Source organism: Candoia aspera, chromosome 1, assembly GCF_035149785.1.
Source record: "Candoia aspera isolate rCanAsp1 chromosome 1, rCanAsp1.hap2, whole genome shotgun sequence".
Lineage (NCBI taxonomy): Eukaryota > Metazoa > Chordata > Lepidosauria > Squamata > Boidae > Candoia > Candoia aspera.
Window position 1 is genome coordinate 272,002,502 of NC_086153.1, and position 20,892 is coordinate 272,023,393.

Genomic DNA, 20,892 nt, shown 5'->3' on the forward strand with positions numbered 1-20,892 from the left:
TGAAAAAATATGTCTTTATAGACTAATAAGACACCAGTATGTGTGGATATTCTACCACAGTAAGAACATCACACAAACAAAATTACCTTTCAAGATATTGAGAAACTGATCCTTTGCCCTAAAGTAACAGAAGCTCAGTGCACTGAAAGTTTTGTGGGGCACAAAATTATTGTGCTCTTAATAGACAATAATTCAAAAGTTGTCTGTCCTAATTTTTGCAGACTGAAAATTAATCCCAAACATTTATCCCATCATCCAGGTTATATTCTGGCATAATCAAAGAAAATACCTACAAGGAGTCTTGTAATAAAAATGTGACAGTTCAGAAATCAGCCATAGCATATTACAAAATCAAAATGATTTTATAGCTGTAATCAAATCTTTGTGTTCTTTCAGAAAGTTAAAAATAATATGGGAAAAATATTTTAGTAAGAAATTAAAGGATACTATAGAAAGATAATGGGAGAGAAAACTATTGATACTTGATATATCTCTATTTGAAGAAAAACAGCAATGCAACAGGTGCATCTTGTAAAAAGACTAATGAAACAGTGAATAGAACTGCGAATAGAAGTGAATTAAAGATAACAATGATAGGCTAGGATTATGTATCACAAAATGGTACACATAAGAAAGAAAAGAGACAAAGAGAAAATTACTGGTTTATTACAGCATAGAATTATATACCTTTATTTATTTAACAAAATGTTTATACTCTCACAATCACACAATTCTAGGCAGTTCATAGCCTCTTCAAAGCCCAGTTTCAATAGAAACATAATAAAACAGTCCAGAACAATAGACGGCAACTGTCCATCTTCACTAACCATTAAAATGGCTAGAAGTCCAGTTCAGAAGGTATATTCTCAGCAGTTTTCAAAACACCAAGAATGAGAGCACTAAACATATCTGTGGGGGCAACCCATTCCATAATATAAGGGATGTATCTGACAAGGCCTGCCTCTGAACCTATGTATCCATTACCTCATATGGTAGCAGGATCCAAAGCAGATCTTCTGTTGATGGCCTCATATGAAGAAAAAAATAATTATAATTATGGGCAAGATAGTCCCTGAGGTAACCCAGCATCATGCCATGTAGGGCTGTATAGATAATAACCAATACTTTGAATTGGGCATGGAAGCTACTGTACTGGCAACCAGTGCAGCAATTGTAAATAAGGTGTTCTTCTATTGTGGCAGGGCTTGCCATGGTATTCTGTATCGGCTCCATCTCCAGGTCATCTTCAAAGGAGCTCCACATAGAACACATTGCAGTAGTCCCATCATGTGGTGATAAAGGCATAAGTAACTGTTGCCTGTGCTTCCTGGTCCAGATAAATTCATAATGGGCATACCAGCTGGAGCTGGCCAAACCTCCCTTGGCCACAGCCTCTTATCTGTTGTTCAAGCAGGAGCTGAAAATCCAGGAGGGTAACCTGGTATGGAGCTAAAACTGGAACTGATATTCTCAAGAGACTAAGATGTTTAATGGATGAACAGCAGCTCCATCTTGCTAGGTTTAGTCTGAGCTTGTTTCTCCTGATCTAGTCCCTTACAGGCTTCAGATACTGGTCTATGACCTCCCCATCATTTTCACAGCCTGGAATGGAGAAATATGATATGTCCACTCAAACTGATGAATGACTACTTCCAGTAGTTTCATATAAATATTAAGTAACACAGGAGGGGAGGACCAAGCCGTGAAGTACTCAAGACAAACAACAATGGGTTTAATCACTCTTCCTCCATGACAATCAACAAGACTTGCCCATTGAGATAGGAGCAAAATCACTGTAGTACAGTGCCTTCCTATCCCTATCCTTATTCACTGTTCCATCATTCAACCAATTTACCTTCTATCATCTACCTCCCTGTCCGTTGGATAAAAAACAGAACAGTCCCCCAGGATGATAGCAGTCTAGCTTCATAGAACAAATATACTAGATCATATTTATAATTGTTAAGAATATCTCCTCTTGCTCTCTGCTCCATAAGATCTGATAAACCAATGCATAGTGATACTGTTAGATGAAACATTGACATATGCTAAATAAGATTATTTATCTTTTCATCAGGCCAGAGTTCAGAATGATATCTATTCTATATTGTGTTGCTTGTGCATAGCTGACTTAAATCTATATCTTGAATTCTAGAAACCAGCATTTTCTAAAGATGACATCATCCCAATGGACCTAGGGACTTTCTATCGTGAATTTCAGAATCCCCCTCAACTCAGCAGCCTGTCCATTGACATTGGAGCTCAATCCATGGCAGAAGACCTGGTAGGCAATAGAGATTACTGTGAGGGATATTTATTTCCACAGCTATTTTCACTTCCAACTTGGAGGACTTAACATATTAATAAGTTAGGGAAATAGAGCTGTGAACCAGGAAGTTCCAAGTCCAAATCTTTGTTTTCACAAGCATGTCTTTGTATGTATGTATTTAATTTATATCCTGCCTTTCATTCCTGAGCTCAAGGTGGCATACATAGTGCTCCTTCCTCCTGTTTTTCCCATGACTCTGTGAGATAGTTTGAACTGAGAGTAACTGACTTTGTAGTAGTTTTGACTTTCCTTAAAATTTAGGGATTTATTATTTATTTATTTATTAAATTTTGACACCGCCCATCTCCACCCCAGAGGGTACTCTGGGCAGTTTACAATAAAGAAATATTCTAAGTAGAGCAGTTTAAACATGCTGAAGTATGCCTAAAAGCCCTAAAAAGTGTGATAAATAAGGCAAAAACTGTTTGGAAGTATGCCTCGAGCTGTGAGAAATATTTTTAGGGTAGCCCCCAGCTTGTGATATGAAATAGCCACCCTAGGGACCCTTTTAGCTGCAAGATTTTCTTTCTCCCAGGGGTTTGTAGCCTTTATACATATTTCAAGTCAGATTTCTAACATACTGTAAAAGACATTGATGGTTTGAATTCCACTGTGATGCCTAATAAATTCAGCGCTTCAGTCAATAAATAAGGAAGGTATGGTCACTTTTTTGCTTTCTTGCATGTTAGTTCCTTTTTTTCAAGAATTTTTGTTTGAAAAGCTTTTCCCAAGGCTCTTGCTCTTGCTGGATTTTTTTTCCCCGTTAACAGTCCAGTTTGAAGTACTTCATGAAAAATAATTGATATCATAAAATCTATTTGGTGAGAAACGACATAGCTACAACTTCACCCCTCCGTGCCATTCCAGTGGCTGACTCTTTCTACAGTGTTCTGTTTGGAAGGAGGGAGCTAGTCAACCTTGAGGCTTGGAGGAAATTTGTGAAACTAATGTGTCTCACGGAAGTACAGCTGGAGAAAGTCCATGACAGATTCACTGTCATGAACTTGTGCTGACTTGTATAGAGGTGCTCCTCATTTTCAGTCAATTGCTGTTTTGTATTCTCTTCATATTATTTGGCCTTATATGAGTTTGAAAAGCATTTTTAGAAGTACAGAAAGGGACAGCTGCAGTCTTGCATTTCACTTAGAAGCTTGTTCCTGGAAAAAGGAAGCTATACTTCTAAAAATGAGCATCATCAAGATCTGTAGGGAGGATTAGTAGCAGGTGAAGTATTATGTGAATGCTTTCCTGTTGTGTGCTTTGCTAGGTTTTGTATGGGTAGATACATATTTTTCTAGGATTTGGAGAGTTGCTTTTTATATTCTATTGTGCAGTGTGTTATTGAGTTTTAGAAGAGAACCATATGTATAATGATGTGTTCCACTGAGTCAGTGGTTTGCTTTCTGTGGGCTAAGTATTTTGCTGTTGGCAAATATGTCATTTAATACCTGAGGCTCAAGTCCCATTTCTGCTTTTTAAATTCATATTTTTTGCCAAATTTTCTCATCTTCATTTATTTAAATAATATTGTAGCAGAAAACGTAGCAGGTGAGATGGTTGATTCCTTGTTTTGAAGCTCAGATTTACTTCTACTTGTATGTATGTTCTTGGCCAAATTACTCTTCTTTTAGCCATTAGTTTGCCCTCTAGTCAATGGATATTTTTGAACTAATAACCAGAATGGCAACCATTTTTGAGGCCATTCTTTCCCATGGTAATCACTTTGTGTGGTGATTGTAACACTTGCAAAATTACAATTTTTTTCCACCAAGCCAAAAATTGCTGTTGCAGTTCTGCGGTCTCACAATCACCTGAAGGAAGTATGTAAGTTTTCAGGTTAATGAAAGAGCTTCTAGATGTGCATGCATTTCTGTCCTGCTGAGCACTACATCTGTTACCCACAAAAGTTTTTTTTTTTCCTATTGAAATCATTCTCATGAAGGAACTGAGATGTATCTCTTACTCAACTGTAATGTCAATCGTGAAAACCAATAATGATGTTGGCAAAATAACAATATGGCTGATTTGATACCCATACCAGACTAAAGAAATTAGTCAAGGAAATTCCTTATTATCAAGGAATTTTTTAAAGTCGTCTTAGTAGTTTAATAGAGCCTCGTGTGGCGCAGTGGTAGGTGGCAGTATTGCGACCAAAACTCTCCCCACAACCCGAGTTCAATCCCAGAGGAAGTTGGTTTCTCAGAATAGCCGGCTCAGGTTGACTCAGCCTTCCATCCTTCCGAGTTCGGTAAAATGAGTACCCAGCTTGCTGGGGAAGGTGATGACTGGAGAAGGCAATGGCAAACCACCCCGCTCTATAGTCTGCCAAGAAAACGTCACGAAAGCCGCGTCCCCCCAAAGAGTCAGAAAATGACTCAGGAACCTTTCTCTTCTTTCTAGTAGTGTAATAGAATATTTAAGTTGAAATGAATTGTAAATACAGTGTTCTTATTTACATGTTTATAATATTTTGTGCAAATAGGTTATGAGATCTGGGTGTTGAACTTGAAAGCATTACATTAAATCTAAAATAAGACATTTTATGCTGAACTATCATTAATTCTAAGATACATTCAGTTCAGCCTGCTATATTATTTCAAGAATTTATTCTATTTATATCTCACCGTTCTATCCAGAGAACACTCAGTATAGGTACTTAACAAATTCTCTCTCTTCACAGGACTCACTGCCAGAGAAATTGGCTGTCCATGAGAGAAATGTCAAAGAATTTGATGCCTTTGTAGAAACCTTACAGTGAAATTGAACCAACCTAGAGCAGCATCAGACTTCCTCTTGGGCACTCTGGAAAAGCGAGCCTATACGTTTTGCATCTGCCTCTCTTTCTTCAGTGTCCTGTTACGTTGCACCAACCACTTCATTTGTTTGCTGTGCTCTGTCCGATGCAGGAACTAATGTGCATCACTTTGAATTGACCTTGTGATTAATTCATTTTCCTTCCTGTTACAATTGGCATCTGTAGCAGTACTGTAAGGAACAAAACGGTCAAACACTTTTGCCTTCTATTATCTCATCTGTGATGATTGTCTACTGCTTCTGCCTCCATCAACTGTTGTCCCTTTTCACTTAATTCAGTAGTACCATCAGTTGAAAGGAACAAAACAAACCGAACTATCTATGCTACACTGAGTCTAAACACTAGCACTGCAGAATTTGCCTATTTTCAGTGAGTGTGTTTCATATACTACTACAAGGGATAATATTCACTTTTAAGGCTCTAAAAATGGAAACAAAGTGTTGCACATCTGCATGCACAGATTAGAAGTGAAGGGCACGGTTCTTTCCATGCTGCAGAGTTGGGAAGTAATCCATTAAGAGCAGAAAAAAGTGCTTTACATACATTCTTCCAGCAACAGAGTCAAAAACAATGCCTGCCTAAGGCTAGACAAAAAGTCTTGTTGCTTTTGAAGAAGGTTCATAGGGTCTCTTACAGTGATAATTGTAAATATATGTTAGTAATCCTAATTCTTTAGGATTACTTAATTAGGGATCTTTAGTCCAAAGTTTTTCCAAATGCTGCTGCTCTACGATAAGAGAAATATTTATTATTCTAAAGGAAAACTATATTTAAAGAAAAATTGTATGTGATGTTTTCACTTCGTTATGTAGCCATAGGCTGCTGTGTTCCTTGTCACTGCAAAAGTGCTGTGCTAAGCAGCCCTGCAAAGAATGAGGGCATCTTCCTTCCCCTCAATTTTTGCAGGGTAAATCAGAACACTTTTTTTTTTCAGACATGCTATGCTGAGAAATTTATCTTTCCCAGAGACTGACTTGATCTTCATTCTGCCCTCTTGGGGTCTAGAAATGTCATAATTAAGATACGTGCTCTGGTGTAGTGAATTTGCCGAGTTCTAAAAAACTGAGCTCTTGTCATATTTGTAAAATAAACTTAATGTAATCTGTGATGAGTTAGGAATTTGGCATAGAAGCACATTTTATGAGATTTATGGTACTTGTTCTATCCTGCAACATTTTGTTAGAAGTTTTTTTCTAATGAGTTAGGCATTGAGTAATGTAATTGGCTGGCATTTCTGTGTGTTCTGTTTGCTCCATGTTCCACACCAAGTATCGGGGAGGGAACGGACAAGACACTAACCATGAGTTCAGGGATAAGCTAGGCTCTGGGCACAACTTCCTCCCTTCCACTGTCAAAAAACAGGCTGAGAATTCACCTTTATGCATATTTTCTTGGGAGCAAGTATTTTTCAGCCATGGGAAGATATTTTTGAGTAAACTGGTTTAGGATTGGACTGTCATATAATATGCTGAAGAAAGATCATCATATCTCCTCACTCCTTCTGTCTTTGATCTTAGATGCTTTTTGTATGATTGTCGGCTTTAGATATGAAGGATATTTACAGTGTAAAATAATGGAATGTTGACTTCCTGAAGTACAGTACTCTGCTCTTTTAGGTTTAGCTTGTTTGGGGCCTAAAGCAGGGCGGCGGGAGGGTGGTAGAGTAGTAGGGCAGTATACATCTTCCAGATAGGCTCTAAAGCTTTGTTCCTTACTGCTTTGCAGAAATGAGCAGAAAATTAAATCTTTTGTCTTCTAGCATGTAGTTTATATTAATAGCTCAAATTGTGAGCAGCTTATTTAAGTCGACTGAAAAGATGATCTTTTAAAGATATTTTCAAAGCACTTGTGATGATGCTGTTACCCACTATTGGTCCATTGAAGAACACACGTCTAGATTCTTACCTAAATTGCTAAGTGGGGGGGTTGTTACTATCATTCTTAGCCCCAAAACAAACATCAAAACTACTTCAAAGTAGGTTGCCAGAAAGAAGTTCCAACCCATAGTCATATCTGCATAAAGTAGGGCTTGATTCCCAGAGCATCTACCAAATCCTTCAGCTTTCTAATCAAAATATAATATGAATACAGGGGAAAAAAACATTCCTTATTTCCCATGAGATGTCAGGTGATTTGTACTGATGCAGAGCTATTCTTTGTCTCAGCAGGTTGGCTTTTCCACCATTGGTTACAGGACAGCCTATTCCTGTAAATGATAATATCTGGTAAAGAAATTGCTTGTGTTTCTACTGTTCCTATTATGGGGTCAAGTAAAAGTTGCTTCTCTGTCAAAACTAAGATGCTTTATGCACCTTTACCTTGACATTTGTGCCACAGCACTTATTTTGTTCCCCTTCATTTTCATGCTAAAATGCTGTGACAATTAAAGGAATTCAGTCTAATAACTATTTATTCTCATAGTCTAAAATTATACAGATAATAAAATAAGAATATAACTTCTGCATCTTTGAATAGAATTACAAATTACTCATGTTGATATTCATTTCCTATGTATAACACTGGGTTTTTATTACACCGAAATATGTTCTGGATTGTATCCAATGGTGTGATTCTGATGTTCTACCAACAGAATACCCCTCTGAGAACCTCACAGATTTGGGGCACCTGTGAGGGAGGAAACAGCAAGAAGTATGCTTATATAATATTGTAAGACTCTGTTGTCTGAGTCCTGGTTCTTTGTTTATTCTTTGAACAAATTCTCATTGGTTCTGCCTAATAAATGCATCAGTTTACTAGCCCAGGTCAGCCCTGTTCCAGGAGGGATCCAGTTAATTATAGATCTTCAAAGAAGGATATGATACTGCCTACCTTCTTGCGCTACACTGAATCAGAATTTATACATTACTGGCAACATTCAAAGGCACCAGTTGGAAGAACAAGGGTCCTCCACTGCATTTCTTTGCAAACGCTTTTCCACCACATATATTTACAATTTCCAATAAAACATTTGTGTTACTTTAAATTCAGCTGTGAACTCTAGCAGGGCAAGGTAAACAGCTACATCCCTGCTAAAGCCCCCAAACTTCTAACTCATCAGCTACTCTTTGCAGAATTGCTATTTTCATATCACCCTTTCCACATTTTTTTCCAGAAATATGCCTCTCCAGGTTCAATAGGACTTTCAAGTATGAATGCACAGGATTCCATGAGAAGCATTTTCTGTTAAATGCTCAAGAAAAGGGCAGCAAACGCCTTGGAACGAATGTGATATATGTACATACACATCCCAGTGTAGATGATTTACTATGAAACAGAAGTAATTTGGTAAGGTTTTCTATGACATCCACCTTGTCTCCCTTACAGTGTAATGCGATAGTAGAAATTAAATTAATTACACTGCTGGCTCTAGAGTATTAGCACTTGAGAAAAAATAATTTATTCCAAAAACACGTCTTTAGACCTTTGAGGAGGTCTTCATGAAAGATTGGAACTATACTTTAGAACAGGAGAGAAACGGAAGTCACCTAGAATCATAGGAGGCAGCATATATGTGTTTTATAAGTACAGACATAAATATAAACAACACACCTGCGAGAGAGGCCTAGCTTTGCCAATGTTTACATCAATAAGAACTTTTATACACCCACAAAATGGTAGAGACAGAAAGGTTGGTTTAATTATACTATCAGATTTTCATTACAGGTTGACAATCTTATGTGGATTTTTAAAATCATTTATATAACTACATTATTAATGAATATACTGATAAAGGTGTCTCATTTTTTCCATACTAGAAATATTTGCAACTTGAGTTCTAAGGAAAATACAGTGTTATCTACAAAACAGTGTGGTAATGCTGGGGAATGTAAGTAAATGAAATCTGTGCATATATTGTACAATAAATTGATCATGTACTAAAGCTCAGAAATTAGCTTATGCAGAAAGTTTACAGAATGGACGTATCTCAGAGGTATTACAAACACATTCAAAAGCAGTTACATACTAGAGTGTAGCTTTGGCTGAAAAGGTTTCAAAAGGGAAAAAATGAGAACGAATACAAAAACTAAAAGGTTAAATGCAGATGTGTTGGATACTATGAGCTAATAACAGCATTTGTAGACAAGGCCAAACTTTTTGGATTGTTTTGGGAAAAAATGGATGGCTTAAGCCTTTTTTGCCATGTAACATCCCCTCTCCCTTGAGAAACATCAGCTCAACAGGGAAGATGTTAAGGCAAAATGAATGTATTTTGCTTCTGCAAAGCTTAAGATGTTTACTTCACTCCTTTACCTACCCAAGAGAACTAATATTTTGGCCCCACCAGATGGTGCTTTGCGGTTGCATGGAGCCTATAGATGATAGGTTGGACGCCTGTGGCTTTGCATTTCCAGGGACAGACTACCCATGCACAATGTCAGTTTAAGTTCATACTCAGTTATAATCAAGGAATGAAAAATGCTTTTGTAGCTATAGTTTCCATAAGCAAAAATCATACTGGCATGATCTCAGCATGTTGTCACATGGAAACCAAATGCAACATTATTTTGGATAGCTCTTTCTACCCCTTGGAAATCAAGTGCCCTAAAGAGAAAGCATGCTAGGACTCATATTTATGCTGGGCCAGATTCTCAGCATTTTGTATGGAGGGTTAAAAAACAATTCCCCTCTGAAAATAAAGTATGAAAAATGATTATGAGGGCAATTATGTAGAAAAATAAAGTGAATCAGGCCACATATTTGGTGTAAACATTTGCCTGAGGCATTTCTGTGCTATAAAGGACAATGTCCAAATTCTAAAAGAAGGCTGCAGAGTTTTCAAAAAGTCAGGAACTTTCTACTTGGTAATTAATATTCCTGGAAACTTTACAAGTTTCAACTTTTATTTGATATCCAGCATTTAATTTTTTTAATCTATTGTAAAACTAATATAGTACTAGAATCAGAATTCAGTCCCCTAATTTTGAGTTTTTAGATTATCTTGAATTCCACAATTCTGCCAGATTTTATTTGTGAATACATCCTACATAAAATTAACTAATATCACAAAAGGGCACATGAATGGGTGAAATATATTAATCATTAATCACACTGAAATATTTGTGATTCTGTCCCCAGTTACGTCACTAATTTCAATGGGACTCATCATGTTATTAGTCAATTATTATACAAACTGGCATTTTATAAGAGTGAAAGCCAAAATTAGGAACATTTTTTAAAAAGTATCTCCTCCTGATTACTTTTAAAATACCATTCCTTTCATTTCCTGGTCATTGTAATTATTTTCATTTTTATTCCAAAGAGCAATATGATTACATTCATATTTAGTATATTTAGCTGTAAATTTAGATAATATTTAAAGAAGAAAAGAAGAAAAGTTTATGGTTCTCAACAGTTCACATTGTTCTAGTTTTTGTAACACTCAACACATCTCTTGCAAGCAAATATGTCTTCCCTCAAAGGAGCATAAGTACTTCACATGGGACCAGAATTTATCTTCAGAAGCTGGATACTTTCCAGCTTTCTTTTCAGGGACCTAATGAGATCATTACCTAGGAAAGACAGAATTAGCAAGAGCCTTTCCTAGATAGGTTAGCCATCAATAAGCTCCTAACTTTAAGTTTATTCCTCTTAAGATATAGTGAAGATACACACAATTGGCTATGTGGCTACCAAGAATTAAGCCAGATCTGAAGACAACTAATTAAAATAGCCATAGTAAGGTTGGAGAAACCTTGGATAAAATGGACTGTCCTATATCTGATGAGCATCGATTTACATTTAATAGGTACAATTATGCTGGATCAGATCGACACAGTGGGTTTAAGGATGAGAAAAAATAGCTTCTGTATTTTCAAGTAGTGACTTGAGCAGGAAGCAGGTGCCTAATATTTAAACAGTATCTCTTAATAACTAGTCTTAGAGCAACAAATTTGAGAAGTACACCAATATCTGTTACTGGCTTTGAGTGTTTATTGAAGTACAAAAAGTGCAAACTGTGAATACAAGATTGGTACCATTGGAAGGAAATAAACAAGGATGTGTACATAAAAGTCACAGTAACAACCCCAAGCCTTGCTCCCAATAAACAATCAAAAGAAGAAAAATATAGGGAACAGCAACAAAAATTATCACGTTAAGACCCTGCTAGGAAGTGTGCAACAAGGGCTCATTTAGCTGTGTAATATTTGGCTGAGGGAGTACACATAGAATATCCACATTGGTCTCAATATCAGCAGTATTACCCAAAAGCTGTGGTCAGTACAAGCAGAGCACCAACTGCTAGCATTGCGGGCACAGAATGTGTTCCAAGGATACCAAAGTATCAGTGGGTTTATTAACAGACAAAAATGGGATAGAGTGGAGACAGAGCGCTCCATCAACAGAAATACTGTGGTCAATGCCAAACGTGAAAGCCAAGCAGCAAGGAACAGGGATAAGTAGATGTACTATTGGGAGGACAGGAAGTATAGCCACCACACGCTATCAAGTTCTGTTAGAAAAGGAGGTGGGAAGACATAAGCGGCTACATGAGATGCTGCTCCTCTAGGTATTCTGATTGCCTGCTTGGATACCCTAATCCAGGCAGCAGGCGTTCTGGAAATCAAAATTTGGAGTGCAGGGTAATCCAAGCCACATGGTTCATTCTTTTAAGCAGTCTAGCCCAATCACACCTCCATAGCTAGCCACCATTGTAATAGTTTCAAAAAGGCAGAATGAGAAAAATAGAACAATCATACGCTCTAGACTGATAGCTCCAGCAAAGAGAAAATTAACAGTTATTTACACTGGCTCACTTCTAGAGTTTTGCAAGTTCACCTTCATAATGTGCAGCACTTAACTAGATACATTTTATAACCAGGCAATGCGAATTCATATTCAAGAGTTTGAAATATATGTAATTGATAATATGTCACTGCCCAGTTATGGCAATACTTAACCCCAAAGAAACTATTTTCTCCCCAGCTTGCATTAACATTACTCTGAAAGTAATTCAGTATAGAAATTATAGCTTGGCTGCAGGGGCTGAACTTGCAGCCTTGGGACATTACTATTCTAAATTACAGTTCCTGTAGAATCAGTTTCCTCTCCACCTGGGCATTTTTAATAAACAAAGCAATACTTTTGCAGCTTGGAATCAGATCAAATCTAGCCCCAATTCACAATGACATGCTATAAAAAAATAGATAGCCTACAAGCTATTGTAACAAGTTCATGGCCTGAAATATAAAACAATCAAGCTAATATTGATACAGCTTCCACACAAGGCCACTCCTCATTTAGTCATGCTAAATAGTATTGTATGAAAGACATTAGGAAAAAAGAGCTTTTGATACTCTAACTTTCCATTTCTAGGTGAGAGGGTCCCATGTTTCTTCAGACTAACCACTACCTACAACACATCAGACTGATCCTATATGCCTTAATAAAGGAGAATGAGCAATCTCAGCACATCAGCCCCTCCTGATAGCTTCAACCACCTTAGTCTGCCATTCCCAGTTATCACTAACAGTTTGGGAATTCTTTCAAGTACTACTACAGCTAATTCACTGGCCATGTTTGAACTATGGTCACTGATAACCCAGTGCACCTTTTGGTATTCATTGATCACTTGTTAATTATAACTGTAACAATTTTATTCAGTAATTGCATTGAACTATGGGGTAAAAAATATTATATAGCCACATATAGCCTCTATAATTCTGCAAATTCTACCCTGCTATTTTACAGGGTCAGCTTATGGCTATGTGGTCATTTCCAGCTCCTAACATAGCTGTCAGCAAGACATAATGGAAATGTTAAGATTTTATTTTAAAACTATGGCTGCTAAAGACCCTGTAGGACACTACTATTTTTATACAAATTAAGACTAGTGCTTACAAAACTAACTCCATGAGATAGTCAAAAAGAGACAGTCAAAAAAAACAGATAACATACTCTAGGGCTGTCTCAGTTCCTAGAAAAAGTGACTGCAATGCTTCATATCTCCCAAGTGCCAAGGAAACCAAGGGTGCATCAGAGTCATTTTGACTAGGTTAAAGAACTACATTTGAGCACAATAAAGAAAACATGGTAGAGACAAACTCATTCTTTAATAATTTTGGCACAGTAGATCCCAACAGATTAGGATAAGGTTTGGCCCCTATCATGAAGCTTTTGCTTGAAAACAGTCTAATTCCAATGGCTAAAGTGCTATAGCCAGAACCACCTAATAGCACATTTCCTGTGTTTCAGTCACAGGTATGGGCAATATTTGATCTGGACTTTGGCAGAGAGAAGCTAATATCATCTGGCCTGGTTGAATGAATATCAATACACAAACTCATTATCTCCCAATTAAAAAGGAAAGACTTGCTGCCAAGGCCCATTTGGAATAAATTGCTTGCAACATCTATAGGACGACACTGTAAAGGCAGAAAATTGAGCTCCACTACATCCAAGAGCATGTATCTTTATACAACAGGAACACCTGATAGCAGATCAAGTGTCAGAGCTGTATGCAATACAGAGATAACTTTCCAGGCACTTAAGCCAGTTGTATTATGGCTCAGTTTTGCCCAGGGACTAAGTCCATGTGTCCATCAAAGGTATAAAGTAAAGTATATTCAGCAACAGTCACTATCAGTATTAAAGAAGACTGCCTGACTTGGTACCTGTGAAGAACCAATTTGGACCAGAGAACAGATTGAAACTGATTCTACCCTAGTCCTCCCAGAGCCCTAGTACTAAGAGAAAGCAATTCCATTGATATTTGAAGACACTTATTTGATAGGACACTTTTGGGAAAGGAAGGGAACTAAAACATTTAAGAATAATCTGAATACTAGTACCAGTACTCCAGACAGAACAATCAAGGCAGAATTTGATTTTTCAGATCTGCATTCCATCCTCATCTGATCAGACCCCTCCTGCAAAAGCCCCATATACAGAAACAAGCAACCCACATCCATCTTTCACACCACACATCACCTGGATCTTCCATAGAATGGCCACATCTCCAAAGCAAGGTAGAAAAGAAAAGGAGGGGAAGAAGAAAGGATGATCACAGTGGATACAGGGCGTGCTAGCAAAAACAGGTTATGGCTCAAGCCTCTGTGTTCTGGAAAAGCTCCATCTGGTTGTCCAATAGGAACTTTGTAAAGGTATTGATAGGATTGATGGCTTTGAGGGTTATAGCTGCATCTTTAGCCCACAACAGATTTGGGCCAAAAACTACTGCCAGATTGGCATTGGTCATCTTGTTGATACCACTTTTGGCAGAGACCTACATGTGAAGGGAGAGAAAGGGAAAGAAAATTGATTATCGCTTGTAAGAAAACAGGCATTTGATTCAGTGCTTCTTGGCTCTCCCCATCTATTTAACTCTCAAGCCACACATGAAGAGCAAAATTGTCTTACAAATAAATGGTATACAGAGTTTAGAATCCTGGCTGTTTCATAGACTACAGACTTTTAGTTACAAATCTTTTTTCCTTCTCACTGCTTACAGAATCAGTCATCTGCTAATTTCTTTTACTGTGTTGGTTTCAAGCTTTTCAGGAATAACAACAAAAGTCTAATTGATAGATATTTATATGTGTTCAATTTATAGGCCACCTCAACCATCCAAGGAACTCTGGGCAACTTACAACAGTCAGTGTGAGTTGGGTGGCCTTACAAATTTGACTTATTTATTTATTTAAGAAATTTATAAAGCTGCCCACCTCTACAATGACTTTGGATGTGTAGAGTAAAAACAATCATACAATATAATTAAAACAAACGAACAAACCCCCACTGAAACATCAAAAGAAAACAACCATTAAAAGACAATCAATTCTGCAAATCCATTCTAACCAAAGGCCTAGAGAAACAGCCAGTTTTTCAGAGCTCTTTTTGAAAAATAAAATAATATTAAATCAATAAAGTAGGTAGTCCTCGCTTAATGACTGCATTTTAGTGATGGTGTTGAAAAAGTAACTTTATGAGTAGTCCTCGCACTTATGACCATCGCAGCATCCCTGCAGTCATGTCATCAAGATTCAGGTGCTTTGCAACCGGCGGGCATTTATGACCGCTGTAGCATCCCATGATCACCATTTGCATGCTTCACAGCCAGCTTCCAACAAGCAAAGTCAATGGAGAAGCCAGCAGTAAAATCTCAAGTCACGGTCATGTGATGTCTCGCCTCATGACCCGCAGTGACTCACTGAACAACTGTGGCAGAAGTGAGGTTGTAAGTCCATCGCGGTCACATGATATCTCCCTTACTGTGTTGCTTAGCGACCAAGTTGCCAGTCTCAATTGTGGTTGTTAAGCGAGGACTACTTGTAGAAAAAAGTAATACACAAAACCTTTATTTTTATAACAGGGAAGGAAACACCAAGAACCAAGGAATACAATCTTAATATTAGTGTAGAGTCACAAAGTGCCCTGTTGAAAGAGTCATAATTGAAGGCCTTTCCTAAATGACAACAGGATTGGGGCCATGCAGACATTGGGCTACTTTCCCACACAGCAGGTAAGGCCACCAAAAAGGTACATCTCTGAAGTCCCACAAGATGTCATAATTTTAACAATGAGACTTAGAACATGCTTAGTCTATTAGATCTAATAGGACAGGCAGTCTCATAGATAACCAGGCCGAGCCACAAAGAGCTTTATAGATGATTAACACACGCACACACACTAATTTATTATATATAAACTTTTTGGCAATCTTGTTCACCTGCCTTGGGGAGCAGGGCATATAGGAGCATAGGTTTCATATCTTGTCCCTTATTCTCTTAGAGATGCGCTCTATCCAGGAAGTAAATTCTATCTATAAGCATTAAAATTCATTTATATTCCCTATATTTGTTATTTATTGATTGATTAAACAAATTTATATGGCTGCCCAACTCACCCATGGTGACTCTGGGCAGCTTACAGAATTAAAATTAATAAAACAAAACACACACCCCATGGCAGCAACAAGCACACTCAAATTAACCACTTGAACCATATTCACTTTAAACATTTCTTTTACCAAAGAGTACATACATTATAGCAAGAATGTTAAGTGATATATACAGGATATAGCGATTAGTGTTCAGTATGGGTACAGAAAATTTCAAGGTTCTAATTGCTGCTCAGCAATGAAGTGTGTGGGGGAACCTGAGCCCTATCTGTTTACAAGTAGAATATCTGTCAGTAGTTAGGGAGATAGGGGAACAGGATGGAGCATTCTAGAAGGGACGCAGGATGGAGCATTCTAGAAGGGACGTGGATCAATATTTACACTGCAGAAGGACACAGGAAGGATTGAGTTCACCTATTTTAGCATCCCATTGCCAAACAGTGACCAATAATAATAATTTACTAAACTTGTATGCTGCCTGCCTCTCAACAACTCGGGGCAGCTCAGAACAATCAAATAAAGAAATTGCAATAAATTCAATCAAACATAAAAGATAAAGATAAAAGATGTCAAGCATGATGAAGCAAGGAGTCTCACTCTCCCTCGCTAAAGGCCTGGCTGAAGAACAAGGTCTTCACAGCTCTTCTAAACAATGTATCTTGTACTCAGATTTAGGTTATTTCCAAACACAGAGATTCTACTTACTTCTATTATGATGATTAATAGTAACTGATAGGCACCCTCCATTAAGTTCTCTAATCTGTTTTTAAAGCTATCTAACTGACCACCATCACTACATCTTATGATTGAAAATTTGCAAAGGATATAATACATGAACCTCACCTGTCCAAGAAAGGTCATTAATAAACACAGAACTTGATAGTTTTCCTCTGGGAGAGTCTGAAGTGTTTTACGAACAATATCTACACTCTTTTCTTCCTCCATACCTTAAAGGAAAAAAAAAACCAAGTGTGATATGTGCACCCACATCCCCAATTCTAACTAGTACAGAGAGCAATTACCTTGCAGAGGGAAAATACTTGAAAAGAAATAAAGCCTCCTAATCAATAGAAATTTCATTATATTAACTTGAAAAATAAGGACTCTCCTACTATCAAAGAAAACCATAACTCTGGGTCAGGCATACTGGGAAAAGATTACTGATGGGGGTTCAGAACCATCTTGGTAACCACTCACTGTAGAAATTAACAACATCACTGTAGAGACCAAAGGTGAGCAGAGGCTCAGGCAGATCTCTCAAGAAGGTCTTGAGAATCACAGCAGGAAGATGCACATCCTCATATGTTACAAAATCCACAGGCAATCCTGGGTAAGACAGAATAAAATGTTTCAGAGCAACAGCCAAAGCATAACCTGTAATATGGCAGAAGTTCCATGTGCCAAGGGCAGATTTAGAGCCCTTACAGAAGGGAGAAGAAGAATGGAAGGGACTAGCCTAAGCAGATATTTACCCATGTTGTATTTCTGTTGAACCTCTCTTACTGTTTGTGTATTTGCAGATCGCCGGAAAATCCCCTGTGTGGTAAGAGCTGAAAAAGGAGGGAAAAAAGAGCTTAGAACAATTGTAACACTACAGTGATGAGCAATAAACATTATGCAGCCCTAAAAACAATGCATCTGTTCTGCCGATTATAGCACAGGACAGTGAAGCAAGGAGACTGCAAGTTCTCCCAACGATTTCCAGAAGTTTTGCACATAACGGCATTTATATAGTAACAGCTACAATGCTGGGTACATATAGAACTGCACTGTTCTTCATTATGGAGTTAGGATAATGCTAAGACATCTAAAGATAACTAAGCTCATTAAAACAAAAAGTCCCTGTAGAGCAGGGTTTCTCAACCAGGGTTCCATGGAACCCAAGGGTTCTGCGAGAGGTCATTAGGGGGTTCCCTGGGGGATCATAATTTATTTATTTATTTCAAATTTGGGCAACTTCACATTAAAGAGGTAAGTTTCATTCTTTATTTTTAGTTGAAGAACACTGTTAATGCAGATATGCAGGCCTACACCTGAAACAAGTATAATAATTTGTAACTTGTGACCTATATTTGAGCCTGAAAGTGCAGGGATTCCCTGAGGCCTGCAAAGGTTCCTCCAGGCTCCAAACGTTGAGAAAGATTGCTGGGGAGGATACTGGAGGGGGCAGATCAGTTTGAAAATGGATTCTCCTGGCTTACCATGCTCTTGTAGATAAGCAATGGTTTCTCTGACCACCAGTGGGATAGGATTCCGGTCTGAACTCTTCTCCCTCAGGCTGTTGGAAAAGAAGAAGCTTAAATAATTTTTGCTTTTCATCTGCAGGATGTAATAAATAATGTATACACTTTCTAAAACGATCACTCACATGACACTCATATTATTTGGGGGAAAGAAAAGACTCTGAAACTGGCCTAATATCCAGGGTCTCCCTGGGTGTGATTTTGGCAGCTCAGCCTGGCAGAAGAAACTAATTTCAGCAGTATATTCCATTGGAAACATTAATAGTACTACTAATCAGAGAAGTGTACAGGTATCACCAGTATATCAACTAAAACAAAGGGACGGAAATACTCACTGCTGGAGAGAAACTCCAAACTGCTGATTTGGCAGTGGTGGACGGGGTGGTGTTACTTTCTGAGGCACTTGGATAGGTTTTTGTAGCGATTTCAGATACTCATCATACCTACAATGAAAGAAACATGGATATGTATGAAAGTAATCTGTCCTACACTGAAAATGTTTAACTGGTATCCACTGACGGCTACTTTGTGAAAGCAAGCCCTACAATATATTCCCTATAATAGTTATATCATCTTCTACCCATGTAGAAAATTAGAAAGCCTCTATAAATGAAAGGCCATCAAGGTCATAGGCAACTGAGCAGAGGCACGTAATTTGAATTGGCAGGTTGGGTCTACAGAGCACTAAAGATGGCACCTAATGAAATCTCCGCTTAAGAGAATTAACAGAGCAAGTTTTCAAGCAGCAGATAAAAGAACAATAAAAGACATAGATAAATAACTGGGAGAAAGTATCCAACACAAAGATGGTAGAAAAAGGGAGATGAAAAAGCATCTTTGCTGGGAGACATCCAAATGGCTCACAGTATTATACCAAATATGCAAAGAAACCAAACTCTCAAAGCCCTTTTCCTGACTCCCCTCCTTCTTAATACATCATCCTCCACTGAAGCTGGAAATAAGCTAGTCAACAAGCAATATGTTCTCACTTTAGCACCTGGCTTGGGATCCCCAGCTGTTCCAACTTCACATGCTCCTCAAGGTCACTCAGGTAGTTTGCATAAAATATCTTCCGTCCAAACTTAAAGCTGCAAGACAATTAATAGCCCAGTACATTTTTTTAAAAAAAGTATTAATACACTCAAGGATGAGATGAACAGGCAAAAATGGCATTGAGAAGGATGCTGTTGTGCAGTAGTTGAAGGACATACAGTCCTATTGTCCCTGCACAATTGACAATTTATATATTACTGAAATTCCTCATCTTAGATTTTGCAGTGGGCTATAAACTGATCCTTTTCAAAATGCAGTGCCACAGAATTTTACTTTAAAAAAGTACTTCAGTCTTTTGCCATAAATCTCTTACAGAGGACAAGAAATCCTCAGCTATCAGCTAACTAAAAAGACTCCTGCATTTCCAACACTAAGCAGTGCAAGTAGCAGCTCAACAAAAGTTAGGAATTCTTGATCCCTACAAGGCAAAGGCTGTTCACTATATGTAAAAAAAAAGATCATAAAATAGCCACATTATGGAAACTGACTATATACTACTAAAACTCTCACGTCTGTTTGTAACCTTTAACTGTGCAGTTGTTCGACTAGAATGGAACTCCCATTGTTGTTGTTGTTTATTCGTTTAGTCGCTTCCGACTCTTCGTGACTTCATGGACCAGCCCACGCCAGAACTTCCTGTCAGTCATCAACACCCCCAGCTCCCCCAGGGACGAGTCCGTCACCTCTAGAATATCATCCATCCACCTTGCCCTTGGTCGGCCCCTCTTCCTTTTGCCCTCCACTCTCCCGAGCATCAGCATCTTCTCCAGGGTGTCCTGTCTTCTCATTATGTGGCCAAAGTATTTCAGTTTGGCCTTTAATATCATTCCCTCAAGTGAGCAGTCTGGCTTTATTTCCTGGAGGATGGACTGGTTTGATCTTCGTGCAGTCCAAGGCACTCTCAGAATTTTCCTCCAACACCACAGTTCAAAAGCATCGATCTTCCTTCGCTCAGCCTTCCTTATGGTCCAGCTCTCGCAGCCATATGTTACTACGGGGAACACCATTGCTTTAACTATGCGGGCCTTTGTTGTCAGTGTGATGTCTCTGCTCTTAACTATTTTATCGAGATTTGTCATTGCTCTTCTTCCAAGGATTAAGCGTCTTCTGATTTCCTGACTGCAGTCAGCATCTGCAGTAATCTTCGCACCTAGGAATACAAAGTCTTTCACTGCTTCTACATTTTCTCCCTCTATTTGCCAATTATCAATCAAGCTGGTTGCCATAATCTTGGTTTTTTTGAGGTTTAGCTGCAAGCCAGCTTTTGCACTTTCTTCTTTCACCTTCATCATAAGGCTCCTCAGTTCCTCTTCGCTTTCAGCCATCAAAGTGGTATCATCTGCATATCTGAGATTGTTAATGTTTCTTCCAGAGATTTTAACTCCAGCCTTGGATTCCTCAAGGCCAGCTTGTCGCATGATGTGGGAACTCCCATTAATAACTTGAAATGAACTGACCCTGCTATGCTGGGATAGTATGGTGGCTAGAATTTTATTTTTAGATTTTTTTTATTGTGCCTTTTATTATTTTTATAAATAACTCAAGGCAGGGAACATACCTAATACTCCTTCCTCCTATTTTCCCCACAACAACAACCCTGTGAGGTGAGTTGGGC

At 38.1% G+C, this 20,892-nt stretch overlaps 2 protein-coding genes across 7 annotated transcripts in view; one reads left to right on the forward strand and one right to left on the reverse strand.

Annotated features, from left to right (window-relative positions):
* Positions 1-6,252, forward strand: part of ATG13 (autophagy related 13) — a 44,736-nt gene extending 38,484 nt beyond the window's left edge. For all 5 annotated transcript variants that reach the window (XM_063289684.1, XM_063289683.1, XM_063289686.1 and 2 more), the window contains 2 exons: positions 2,156-2,284; positions 5,010-6,252. In XM_063289684.1, the coding sequence (XP_063145754.1) occupies positions 2,156-2,284; positions 5,010-5,087 (207 nt within the window). In that variant the 3' untranslated portion in view covers positions 5,088-6,252. The remainder of the gene's footprint in view (positions 1-2,155; positions 2,285-5,009) is intronic.
* Positions 6,253-11,053: 4,801 nt separating this feature from the next.
* ARHGAP1 (Rho GTPase activating protein 1) overlaps positions 11,054-20,892 on the reverse strand; it is a 42,054-nt gene continuing 32,215 nt past the window's right edge. For both annotated transcript variants that reach the window (XM_063289691.1, XM_063289692.1), the window contains exons 7-13: positions 19,214-19,312; positions 18,560-18,667; positions 18,183-18,259; positions 17,454-17,531; positions 17,179-17,307; positions 16,825-16,928; positions 11,054-14,367 (exon numbers count right to left, since the gene is read on the reverse strand). In XM_063289691.1, coding sequence (XP_063145761.1) covers positions 14,188-14,367; positions 16,825-16,928; positions 17,179-17,307; positions 17,454-17,531; positions 18,183-18,259; positions 18,560-18,667; positions 19,214-19,312 — 775 coding nt within the window. In that variant the 3' untranslated portion in view covers positions 11,054-14,187. The remainder of the gene's footprint in view (positions 14,368-16,824; positions 16,929-17,178; positions 17,308-17,453; positions 17,532-18,182; positions 18,260-18,559; positions 18,668-19,213; positions 19,313-20,892) is intronic.